This window comes from Odontesthes bonariensis, chromosome 6 (genome assembly GCF_027942865.1).
Source record: "Odontesthes bonariensis isolate fOdoBon6 chromosome 6, fOdoBon6.hap1, whole genome shotgun sequence".
Lineage (NCBI taxonomy): Eukaryota > Metazoa > Chordata > Actinopteri > Atheriniformes > Atherinopsidae > Odontesthes > Odontesthes bonariensis.
In genome coordinates this window covers 1,636,067-1,649,452 of record NC_134511.1, presented here as the reverse complement: position 1 = coordinate 1,649,452, position 13,386 = coordinate 1,636,067, and the positions used below count along the sequence as shown (strand labels likewise).

Sequence of the window (13,386 nt, the reverse complement as noted above, 5' to 3'; positions counted from 1 at the left end):
CACTTCTTGTTAGCTGCATGAGCTAACGCTCAAACACTTCCTGTTAGCTGCATGAGCTAACGCTCAAACACTTCCTGTTAGCTGCATGAGCTAACGCTCAAACACTTCTTGTTAGCTGCATGAGCTAACGCTCAAACACTTCCTGTTAGCTGCATGAGCTAACGCTCAAACACTTCTTGTTAGCTGCATGAGCTAACGGTCAAACACTTCCTGTTAGCTGCATGAGCTAACGCTCAAACACTTCTTGTTAGCTGCATGAGCTAACGCTCAAACACTTCTTGTTAGCTGCATGAGCTAACGGTCAAACACTTCCTGTTAGCTGCATGAGCTAACGCTCAAACACTTCTTGTTAGCTGCATGAGCTAACGCTCAAACACTTCTTGTTAGCTGCATGAGCTAACGCTCAAACACTTCTTGTTAGCTGCATGAGCTAACGCTCAAACACTTCCTGTTAGCTGCATGAGCTAACGGCCAAACACTTCCTGTTAGCTGCATGAGCTAACGGCGTCACTGATACTGCGTTTTATTTCATTCATCAGTTTACGGGAACATCTGGAACATGAAGACACCTGAATTCAGGGATAATAGTTCCCATAATGATCATAATAATGGGATAATTCAGATCAAACATGTCTGTTATCTGGTGCTAATGTGGGACTTTCAGCCTGTTTTATTCAGGGGGCGGGGCTTAAAGGGGTTCATTCTGTGATTTCTTCAGTTCATTTGAACTATTAAAATTCATTTACTGACCAAACTAACCAAATATAGAGTCTGATGCAGGAACACACTCAGTAAAAGTTATTTATTATTGTGTCCCATCAGCTTCCTTTAAAGCAACATCAAAGAAGTTTGTGCATCTTTATAACTTATTTTGAATATTGACTATAGCTACTCACATTACCGCAGTTTACAACTTTGGCTTCTTGCCCTGCACCACAACATTTTGTTTTCCATCTTTATGGGCTTTTAATGGCGTCTTTGTCAACATTACAACAAATTTATGGAAGACGAAGAGCAGAAAATTCACCAAATTCTCCACTTTGGGAACTGACTGATTGTTTCAGTGTTTGATAAGAATCTGAGTCCATTCTTCCTCTTTTTCTAAAGGAATTTGTTTCCACACAGTATTTATCTATTCAACTTTTATTGGAAAATCCTAATGACAGGATGGCAGATTTCGGTAAGGGACAAAAACATCCATTTACATTCAAACTGTGAGCCGCTCAAACCTATAAACGATTAAATTTTAACTGTAAACTCAGCAGCCAAACAAGCCAAGGTCGAAAGTAAAGCCTGCGATCTTATTTATGTACTCTGCGCACCCAGGAAAATCACATTCTGCGGGCCAGTTCTCCACCAGAGCATCAGAGTCCAGGGGAACACGATACCTGAGGGACAGGAACACAACGGGTTAGCATCACAACAAACCAGAGAGGCTGTACTTCTGTGTTGTTGGTGTCAGCAGTTTCGGACTCACTTGAAGACGCTGCCGGTCGAATACTCCGACCCACTGGATCCTATCACCATGTACTGTTTGCCCTCCTTGAGTTCAACCCCATTGCAGGTGGCTTTCTTTACCAGGTCCACCTCGGTACCTGGTGACACCGCCTCAAACTCTGCAGCACAAACAGCCCGATAAAGGGAATAAAACCAGACAGGAAACCAAAACAAGGGGATAAAACAGCATCTGCAGCCTGAATATTCTTAATTCCACTCATTTATCTTCACATGAGCTCAAATTTAAGTGACTTAGGATCAGTTTGAATCCGTCCTTCGCCCAAAACAAACACGTGATACGGAATGACCAAAGTGCCACGAAAAAAATCTGATCCGTTAAAGAAAAACAAAATATAAAGAAGAATCAATGAAAGAGTTGTGGAGATATAAAGGAAATAAGTAAAAGACACGATTTATAATCATTTAAAGGTGACATATTGTGTTTAACTCCTTCTTCCTGTTCCTTTGGAGCGTATATCAGGGCGTCTGAGGTGTTTAACTCCTTCTTCCTGTTCCTGGGAGCATATATCAGGGCGTCTGAGGTGTATAAACTCCTTCTTCCTGTTCCTGGGAGCATATATCAGGGCGTCTGAGGCGTAAAACTCCTTCTTCCTGTTCCTGGGAGCATATATCAGGGCGTCTGAGGTGTAAAACTCCTTCTTCCTGTTCCTGGGAGCATATATCAGGGCGTCTGAGGTGTAAAACTCCTTCTTCCTGTTCCTGGGAGCATATATCAGGGCGTCTGAGGTGTTTAACTCCTTCTTCCTGTTCCTGGGAGCATATATCAGGGCGTCTGAGGTGTAAAACTCCTTCTTCCTGTTCCTGGGAGCATATATCAGGGCGTCTGAGGTGTAAAACTCCTTCTTCCTGTTCCTGGGAGCATATATCAGGGCGTCTGAGGTGTAAAACTCCTTCTTCCTGTTCCTGGGAGCATATATCAGGGCGTCTGAGGTGTAAAACTCCTTCTTCCTGTTCCTGGGAGCATATATCAGGGCGTCTGAAGTGTAAAACTCCTTCTTCCTGTTCCTGGGAGCATATATCAGGGCGTCTGAGGGGTAAAACTCCTTCTTCCTGTTCCTGGGAGCATATATCAGGGCGTCTGAGGTGTAAAACTCCTTCTTCCTGTTCCTGGGAGCATATATCAGGGCGTCTGAGGTGTAAAACTCCTTCTTCCCGTTCCTGGGAGCATATATCAGGGCGTCTGAGGTGTAAAACTCCTTCTTCCCGTTCCTGGGAGCATATATCAGGGCGTCTGAGGTGTAAAACTCCTTCTTCCTGTTCCTGGGAGCATATATCAGGGCGTCTGAGGTGTAAAACTCCTTCTTCCTGTTCTAGGAGCATATATCAGGGCGTCTGAGGTGTAAAACTCCTTCTTCCTGTTCTAGGAGCATATATCAGGGCGTCTGAGGTGTAAAACTCCTTCTTCCTGTTCCTGGGAGCATATATCAGGGCGTCTGAGGTGTAAAACTCCTTCTTCCTGTTCCTGGGAGCATATATCGGGGCGTCTGAGGTGTAAAACTCCTTCTTCCTGTTCCTGGGAGCATATATCGGGGCGTCTGAGGTGTAAAACTCCTTCTTCCTGTTCCTGGGAGCATATATCGGGGCGTCTGAAGTGTAAAACTCCTTCTTCCTGTTCCTAGGAGCATATATCAGGGCGTCTGAGGTGTAAAACTCCTTCTTCCTGTTCCTGGGAGCATATATCAGGGCGTCTGAGGTGTAAAACTCCTTCTTCCTGTTCCTAGGAGCATATATCAGGGTGTCTGAGGTGTTTAACTCCTTCTTCCTGTTCCTGGGAGCATATATCAGGGCGTCTGAGGTGTAAAACTCCTTCTTCCTGTTCCTGGGAGCATATATCAGGACGTCTGAGGTGTAAAACTCCTTCTTCCTGTTCCTGGGAGCATATATCAGGACGTCTGAGGTGTAAAACTCCTTCTTCCTGTTCCTAGGAGCATATATCAGGGCGTCTGAGGTGTAAAACTCCTTCTTCCTGTTCCTGGGAGCATATATCAGGGCGTCTGAGGTGTAAAACTCCTTCTTCCTGTTCCTAGGAGCATATATCAGGGTGTCTGAGGTGTTTAACTCCTTCTTCCTGTTCCTAGGAGCATATATCAGGGCGTCTGAGGTGTTTAACTCCTTCTTCCTGTTCCTAGGAGCATATATCAGGGCGTCTGAGGTGTAAAACTCCTTCTTCCTGTTCCTAGGAGCATATATCAGGGTGTCTGAGGTGTTTAACTCCTTCTTCCTGTTCCTAGGAGCATATATCAGGGCGTCTGAGGTGTAAAACTCCTTCTTCCTGTTCCTGGGAGCATATATCAGGGCGTCTGAGGTGTAAAACTCCTTCTTCCTGTTCCTGGGAGCATATATCAGGGCGTCTGAGGTGTAAAACTCCTTCTTCCTGTTCCTGGGAGCATATATCAGGACGTCTGAGGTGTAAAACTCCTTCTTCCTGTTCCTGGGAGCATATATCAGGACGTCTGAGGTGTAAAACTCCTTCTTCCTGTTCCTAGGAGCATATATCAGGGCGTCTGAGGTGTAAAACTCCTTCTTCCTGTTCCTGGGAGCATATATCAGGACGTCTGAGGTGTAAAACTCCTTCTTCCTGTTCCTGGGAGCATATATCAGGACGTCTGAGGTGTAAAACTCCTTCTCCCTGTTCCTGGGAGCATATATCAGGACGTCTGAGGTGTAAAACTCCTTCTTCCTGTTCCTGGGAGCATATATCAGGGCGTCTGAGGTGTAAAACTCCTTCTTCCTGTTCCTGGGAGCATATATCAGGGCGTCTGAGGTGTAAAACTCCTTCTCCCTGTTCCTAGGAGCATATATCAGGGCGTCTGAGGTGTAAAACTCCTTCTCCCTGTTCCTAGGAGCATATATCAGGGTGTCTGAGGTGTTTAACTCCTTCTCCCTGTTCCTAGGAGCATATATCAGGGTGTCTGAGGTGTTTAACTCCTTCTTCCTGTTCCTGGGAGCATATATCAGGGCGTCTGAGGTGTAAAACTCCTTCTTCCTGTTCCTGGGAGCATATATCAGGGCGTCTGAGGTGTTTAACTCCTTCTTCCTGTTCCTAGGAGCATATATCAGGGCGTCTGAGGTGTAAAACTCCTTCTTCCTGTTCCTGGGAGCATATATCAGGGCGTCTGAGGTGTAAAACTCCTTCTTCCTGTTCCTAGGAGCATATATCAGGGCGTCTGAGGTGTAAAACTCCTTCTTCCTGTTCCTGGGAGCATATATCAGGGCGTCTGAGGTGTAAAACTCCTTCTCCCTGTTCCTAGGAGCATATATCAGGGTGTCTGAGGTGTTTAACTCCTTCTTCCTGTTCCTAGGAGCATATATCAGGGCGTCTGAGGTGTAAAACTCCTTCTTCCTGTTCCTGGGAGCATATATCAGGACGTCTGAGGTGTAAAACTCCTTCTTCCTGTTCCTAGGAGCATATATCAGGGTGTCTGAGGTGTAAAACTCCTTCTTCCTGTTCCTGGGAGCATATATCAGGACGTCTGAGGTGTAAAACTCCTTCTTCCTGTTCCTGGGAGCATATATCAGGGCGTCTGAGGTGTTTAACTCCTTCTTCCTGTTCCTGGGAGCATATATCAGGGCGTCTGAGGTGTAAAACTCCTTCTTCCTGTTCCTGGGAGCATATATCAGGACGTCTGAGGTGTAAAACTCCTTCTTCCTGTTCCTGGGAGCATATATCAGGGCGTCTGAGGTGTTAAACTCCTTCTTCCTGTTCCTGGGAGCATATATCAGGACGTCTGAGGTGTAAAACTCCTTCTTCCTGTTCCTGGGAGCATATATCAGGGCATCTGAGGTGTTAAACTCCTTCTTCCTGTTCCTGGGAGCATATATCAGGGCGTCTGAGGTGTAAAACTCCTTCTTCCTGTTCCTGGGAGCATATATCAGGGCATCTGAGGTGTTAAACTCCTTCTTCCTGTTCCTGGGAGCATATATCAGGGCGTCTGAGGTGTAAAACTCCTTCTTCCTGTTCCTGGGAGCATATATCAGGGCGTCTGAGGTGTAAAACTCCTTCTTCCTGTTCCTGGGAGCATATATCAGGGCGTCTGAGGTGTAAAACTCCTTCTTCCTGTTCCTGGGAGCATATATCAGGGTGTCTGAGGTGTAAAACTCCTTCTTCCTGTTCCTGGGAGCATATATCAGGACGTCTGAGGTGTAAAACTCCTTCTTCCTGTTCCTGGGAGCATATATCAGGGCGTCTGAGGTGTAAAACTCCTTCTTCCTGTTCCTGGGAGCATATATCAGGGCGTCTGAAGTCACCAGCAGGTGTAAAACTCCCCAAAAACACAACCCCTGGTATTTATTTAGTTCCCCTTTGTTTGGATCAGAGAATTCTGTCGTTTTTTAACGACTCAGACCGTTCATCATGTGACTGAACGAGCGATCAGATGTAAGAATTTGGGAATCAAACTGCAGTTTGAGTACTGAGCTGTCAGGTTATTCTCTCACCTCCTCTTTTGCTCCACACCTGTTCCACCACGGTGGTCCTGTAGGTCATGAAGTCGCCCTCAGCGGCGGAGGAGGCCACCTTCACCTTGAAGGCTGCCGGAGGAAAAACACAGAAACGCTGCGATGTGAGGTCAAACATCAGCTTACATTCTGCTCACAGAACACTTTATTTTCACGAAAACAGTCAGATATCATCAAAGATTTGTTTAAAAAGGGAAAACTCAGTGAATCTGAGTCATAATAAGTCAAACTGTACTTTCATGGTGCATTTAAAAACAGCCTCGGTCACCAGAGAGCTGATTAAGAAGATTATTAACATGCCTGTTACTGCAGATACATGTGAATTAAACAGTAAAACACTGAATAAAATGAATGAAATGGAAATAAAAACATGATAACAGGTAAGAAAAGGAGAGAGTTTGACTAAGTTTAACATAATCAGAGGAAGATTAATCCATCTGTAACGGGTTAAATTAGTAAATCATAAAATTATAAATTAAATTAAAATAAAATAAGTAAATTAAAGCCAACAGTTATTGAGAAAAAGAAAAAACATTTCAGATATATATTTTAATTCCAACCCAGGACGATCAGTGATTGGTTCATTGATTGGTTCATTGATTGGTTCATTCATACTACTTTCTCTCCTGAAAATGTTTCAAATGTTGCTAAAGTTTACAGAGTTTAGAGCTTAAGAGAAATCAGCTTCAGGCCGGCTGTTCGGCTCGGGCAGGAGCGAGATGCATTGTGGGTAAACGCTCTGCATACTGTCTGATCGATGAGTACGTAGTATGTAGTATGTAGTATGATGTATGTAGTATGTAGTATTTAATATGTAGTATGCAGTATGCAGTATGTAATATGTAGTATGCAGTATGTAATATGTAGTATGTAGTATGTAATATGTAGTATGTAATATGCAGTATGTAATATGCAGTATGTAGTATGTAGTATGTAGTATGTAATATGCAGTATGTAGTATGATGTATGTAGTATGTAGTATGCACTGCAGTATGTAGTATGCAGTATGTAGTATGTAGTATGCAGTATGCAGTATGTAGTATGCAGTATGCAGTATGTAGTGTGTAGTATGCAGTATGCAGTATGCAGTATGTAGCATGTAGTATGCAGTATGTAGTGTGTAGTATGCAGTATGCAGTATGCAGTATGTAGCATGTAGTATGCAGTATGTAGTGTGTAGTATGCAGTATGCAGTATCTAGTATCTAGTATGTATTATGTAGTATGCAGTATGCAGTATGTAGTATGTAGTATGCAGTACGCAGTATCTAGTATGTATTATGTAGTATGCAGTATGCAGTATCTAGTATGTATTATGTAGTGTGTAGTATGCAGTATGTAGTGTGTAGTATGCAGTATGTAGTATGCAGTATGTAGTATGTAGTGTGTAGTATGCAGTATGTAGTATGCAGTATATAGTATGTAGTATGCAGTATGCAGTATGCAGTATGTAGTATGCAGTATGCAGTATGTAGTATGCAGTATGCAGTATGTAGTATGCAGTATGCAGTATGCAGTATGTAGTATATAGTATGCAGTATCTAGTATGTATTATGCAGTATGCAGTATGCAGTATGTAGTATGCAGTATGTAGTATGCAGTATGCAGTATGCAGTATCTAGTATGTATTATGTAGTATGTAGTATGCAGTATGTAGTATGCAGTATGCAGTATCTAGTATGTAGTATGTAGTATGCAGTATGCAGTATCTAGTATGTATTATGTAGTATGTAGTATGCAGTATGTAGTATGCAGTATGCAGTATGCAGTATCTAGTATGTATTATGTATTATGTAGTATGTAGTATGCAGTATGCAATATGTAGTATGTAGTATGCAGTATGCAGTATGTAGTATGCAGTATGCAGTATGTAGTATATAGTATGCAGTATCTAGTATGTATTATGCAGTATGTAGTATGCAGTATGTAGTATCTAGTATGCAGTATGCAGTATGCAGTATGTAGTATGCAGTATGCAGTATGCAGTATGTAGTATGTAGTATGCAGTATGCAGTATGTAGTATGCAGTATGCAGTATGCAGTATGTAGTATGCAGTATCTAGTATGTAGTATGTAGTATGCAGTATGTAGTATGCAGTATGTAGTATGTAGTATGCAGTATCTAGTATGTATTATGTAGTATGTAGTATGCAGTATGTAGTATGCAGTATGCAGTATCTAGTATGTATTATGTAGTATGTAGTATGCAGTATGTAGTATGCAGTATGCAGTATCTAGTATGTATTATGTATTATGTAGTATGTAGTATGCAGTATGCAGTATCTAGTATGTATTATGTATTATGTAGTATGTAGTATGGAGTATGTAGTATGCAGTATGCAGTATCTAGTATGTATTATGTAGTATGTAGAATGCAGTATGTAGTATGCAGTATGCAGTATGTAGTATGTAGTATGCAGTACGCAGTATCTAGTATGTATTATGTAGTATGCAGTATGCAGTATCTAGTATGTATTATGTAGTGTGTAGTATGCAGTATGTAGTGTGTAGTATGCAGTATGTAGTATGCAGTATGTAGTATGTAGTGTGTAGTATGCAGTATGTAGTATGCAGTATATAGTATGTAGTATGTAGTATGCAGTATGCAGTATGCAGTATGTAGTATGCAGTATGCAGTATGTAGTATGCAGTATGCAGTATGTAGTATGCAGTATGCAGTATGCAGTATGTAGTATATAGTATGCAGTATCTAGTATGTATTATGCAGTATGCAGTATGCAGTATGTAGTATGCAGTATGTAGTATGCAGTATGCAGTATGCAGTATCTAGTATGTATTATGTAGTATGTAGTATGCAGTATGTAGTATGCAGTATGCAGTATCTAGTATGTAGTATGTAGTATGCAGTATGCAGTATCTAGTATGTATTATGTATTATGTAGTATGTAGTATGGAGTATGTAGTATGCAGTATGCAGTATCTAGTATGTATTATGTAGTATGTAGTATGCAGTATGTAGTATGCAGTATGCAGTATGCAGTATGTAGTATGCAGTTTCGAACACAGCCTAAATCTACTGAAAGAGAGCCTGAAGGGCAGCGAAATGATCGGTTTAATCACTGCAGAGACCAAACGTGTGATACAGAACACAAGAATACTCTCACAGCTCGAACAGTTCAGGAGGAATGTGATCGGCGTTCTCACCAAATTTGATCTGGGGCCGGCAGATCTCTGCTTTACGATCGTCTGCCGTCAGAGTCGTGTCGATCCTTCCTCTGAACGCAGCACACGCAGCTGCACACGGAAACAAAACGCTTCAGCTCCTGAACACATGCGGCCGGAAGCCAAAGCTTTGCAAACGGCGTCTGCTTACCTGTCATGCACTGACAGTGTTCGCCCACACAGAGGCGCTGCAGCTTCTGCTGCTCGTCGGAGAACGGTTTTAGGCACAGGCTGCCTGGAAAACAAACGCACTCCAGATGTTATTACATATAACTAATAATAATGTTGTAAAGAGAAAGAAAATATTGTCTTTTATTAAAGCTAAGAAATGTCAAATTGTATTTATTCAGGAGACACATCTCTCCCTGCTGGAATCATATAGACTGGGTGCAGGTTGGGTGGGTTTTGTGGGTGCTAGCTGTGGCAACAGTAGAAGCAGAGGTGTGGCTACACTCATTGATAGACGTCTGCAGTTCAAATGCCTGAAGCAAAGTAAAGATGAGGAAGGAAGGATGTTTCTGATGCTATGCGAAATCCAAGGAAAAAATTTTATTTTGGCAAATGTGTATGCACCTAATGTTGATGACCCTTCCTTTTTTTGGACAGCTGGAGAAGATATTAATGGATTTAGGGAACTATCCCATTATTGCAGGAGGAGACTTTAATGAGGTGATGGACATGACATTAGACAGAAGCGCTGTGATATCGCGCATTCCAAAAACACATACTGCACTTAAAAGTTTGTGCGAAGCCTGTAGTCTTGCTGATGTTTGGCGGTTACAAAATCCTTCTGGGAGGAATTATACTTTTTACTCTCCCCCACGTCGATCTTTTTCAAGAATTGATCTTTTTTTAGTTACCCAACCATTAATGGCAGCGGTCGTTTCTACTAACATTGGGAGCATAATACTTTCAGATCATAGCCCAATTTATCTCCATATGACTGTGGTTAGTACTACTGTGAGAAGTCCTAGATGGAGGTTAAATTCTAGTCTCCTACTGGATGAGGCTTTTAAAGATTCTCTCAGATCACAAATTAAATTATACATCAATACTAACGTTTCTTCTGCTCCCTCTGCTGGAGTGGCATGGGAAGCGCTAAAGGCATATTTAAGGGGTCATATTATCCAGCAGGCTTCATTTAAAAAAAAAGAAAATAAAAGAAAGTTAGTTAATTTAGAAAGACAAATTGAGATCACAGAGTTTGATTTTAAAAGGGACCCTTCCTCAGTAAACTTGAACACACTTATAAAGTTGAAGTATGAATATAATACTATTACGTCAGAAAAAGCTGAATTTAGTTTATTTCGTGCCAGGCAAAAATATTTTGAAGAAGGAGATAAAGCGGGTAGGCTATTAGCTAGATATATTAAACAGAGAGAGGCCATGAGCTCCATCTCAGCTATCAGGGATGGAAATGGTCAGCTGGTCTCAGACCCCCAGGAAATAAATGTAGTATTTAGTGATTACTATAAGAATCTTTATAGCTCCGAATCATTTGCTCCCCAAGAAAGTATCAAGAAGTTTTTGTCTGACTTAAATCTTCCCAGAGTAACAAAAGATCAACTTGTGGGTCTAGACTCTCCCATTACCACTGATGAAATAGTGGAGGTAATTAAACACCTACCCTCAAATAAGGCCCCCGGATTAGATGGCTTCACGTCAGAGTTTTATAGAGCATTTCCCCAAGAATTATCTCCTCTACTTTTGAATGCATATAATGAGTCATTTAAGAGAAAAACTTTACCGCCTTCACTCTCAGAAGCTATTATCACTCTCATTCTGAAAAAAGATAAGGAACCCTCAGACTGCCAGAATTATCGACCTATAAGTTTAACATCATATGATAGTAAAATATTATCAAAAATTTTAGCTAATCGATTAGACCGAGTTCTAACTACATTAGTCCATCCAGATCAAGTTGGATTTATACGCTCTCGCTCCTCAGCTGACAACATTAGAAGGCTTATAGACATTATGTGGGCAGCTCGAGATAGTCACGTGCCTATGTCTGCTCTATCGTTAGATGCAGAGAAGGCATTCGACAGAGTCGAGTGGCGATATCTGTTTTCAACTCTGGAATGTTTTGGCTTTAGTGATAACTTCATAAACTGGATTCGGCTTATATATGCTCAACCAATGGCATCTGTTTTTACAAATGGAATAATTGGTCCATCATTTGAACTTAAAAGAGGCACCAGACAGGGTGACCCCCTGTCTCCTTTACTCTTTGTATTAGCCCTGGAACCACTGGCAGTTGCTATTCGAAAAGAGGCCAACCTTCCGGGCATAACTATAGGACACAGCTGTCATAAACTTATGTTGTATGCTGATGATATTCTTCTCTTTGTGTCAGATCCGGCGAAATCCCTCCCCACTTTGCTTTCTATAATTAACATATTTTCTGACATTTCAGGCTATAAGGTCAATTGGACAAAATCGGAGGCCCTTCCACTTACTGCGTTTTGCCCTAAAAATGTATTTCCAGCTGGCATGTTTTCATGGCCCAAGAGTGGTATTAAGTACCTTGGAATAACTTTTCCTCCCCAACTTACCAATCTAATTAAGATTAATTTTGAGCCATTGCTAGATAGAATGAGGGTGGACATAGAGCGTTGGAATCAATTATATCTCTCCATGTGGGGGAAGGTAAATGTTATTAAAATGATTTGTACTCCCAAGTTTAACTACTTACTACAGGCTCTACCGGTACATGTTCCTATGATATATTTTAAACAGTTTGACAAGCTCTGTAACTTATTCCTTTGGAATAAAAAAAAGCCTAGACTAAATCTGCGAAAACTGCAAAGACTAACAGACAATGGGGGCCTAGGTATGCCGAATTTACTTAACTATCACTACGCCTTTTCTCTTAGACATTGGTTCACTCTTGAGACAGTAGCGTGTCTGCCACTTGCATTGTCTAGCTGTTTATCAATTAACCTTGCTCCTCAGAATCAGTCGCATCCGGTGCTTTCCCATATGAAATGGTTGTGGAAAAAGATATCTAAATTTTTTAAATTTGACCCACATCTTCATAAATCTGCCAGTGTCTGGTATAATCCTAAACTTTGCATAGGTAAAACCCCCTTTTTCTTGGTGGTGGAATTTAAATTATCCAGACAAGACTTTTGGAAATATTTACAATTACGACATTTATTGGTGAAGACTTTTGGTTCCTCAACTTCTATTCCTGCAACATGCACTACACTGGAGGAGATAAAAAAAGGTGTTTGGTCAAGGGCATAAAGCCTCTGCTTACTATAAAATGTTATTGATTGCCTTAGACTCTAATACTATGTCTCTTAAGAGATCCTGGGAAACAGATTTGAACCTCAGTTTTACAGATGAGGAATGGAATTCGATTCTTAGGAATGGGAAAAAAATGTCAAGGGAACTAAGAACGAGACTGGTTCAATTTAAGATTTTACACAGAATATACTGGACACCATATAGACTGTATAGGGTTGGTTTGTCAGATACCCCAGGGTGTTGGAAATGTCAGGAAGAGAATGGCACACTAGTACATGTGCTTTGGGAGTGCCCAAAAATTTCAAGAGTACTGGTTATCAGTTCACGAATTTTTAGAAAAAATTGTGGGCCAGAACTTATTTTTTTGCAGCAAGCTTTATATTCTCGGGGACTCTTCATCACTGGTCCACTTGCCCCCCTCCCTGTCGCAATGGGTGCAGACAGCTGTTATGCTGGGGAGAAAGCTGTTGGTGGGAGAGTGGAAGGGTCCATCTATCCCCTCTCTGACTCATTGGTGTAGATCCCTGGGCAAACTTGCTGCCTTGGAAAGACTATCATACAGATTGCTAAATAGAATTAATGAATACACAAAAAGTGGTCCCATTACTTTTCATATGTGGGTTAAATGGCATCTCCAGCTCAAACTTAATTTGATGATCTGAATATACTGTAATGCTATAATTATTTAAATGTTTCTGTGGGTAGGGCAAAAAATTATTATTTTTTTTTTATTTTTTTAAGTTAATTCACATACGTAGATTTATGGTTAGCAGTAGTTGATGTTATGTTATGTTATGTTATTTTATTTTATTTAGTTATTATTATTATTTTTATTTTTTTTTTAGTTACTCTTCCTTTTTAATAAGTAATTTTCTTTCTATTAAGTAATCTTAAATATCGTATTGGCACATGCTATGTATTTTTGTTTTGGAAAACTAATAAAGTACAAGTCATAAAAAAAAAATTACATATAACT

The 13,386-nt window shown here is 41.0% G+C and overlaps 1 protein-coding gene across 1 annotated transcript in view; it reads right to left on the bottom strand.

Annotated features, from left to right (window-relative positions):
- Positions 1-1,258: 1,258 nt before the first annotated feature.
- The window catches only part of c5 (complement component 5), a 77,788-nt gene continuing 65,660 nt past the window's right edge, over positions 1,259-13,386 (bottom strand). Inside the window, exons 38-42 of the mRNA XM_075467003.1 lie at positions 9,310-9,393; positions 9,141-9,230; positions 5,956-6,048; positions 1,478-1,616; positions 1,259-1,388 (exon numbers count right to left, since the gene is read on the bottom strand). Coding sequence (XP_075323118.1) covers positions 1,259-1,388; positions 1,478-1,616; positions 5,956-6,048; positions 9,141-9,230; positions 9,310-9,393 — 536 coding nt within the window. The remainder of the gene's footprint in view (positions 1,389-1,477; positions 1,617-5,955; positions 6,049-9,140; positions 9,231-9,309; positions 9,394-13,386) is intronic.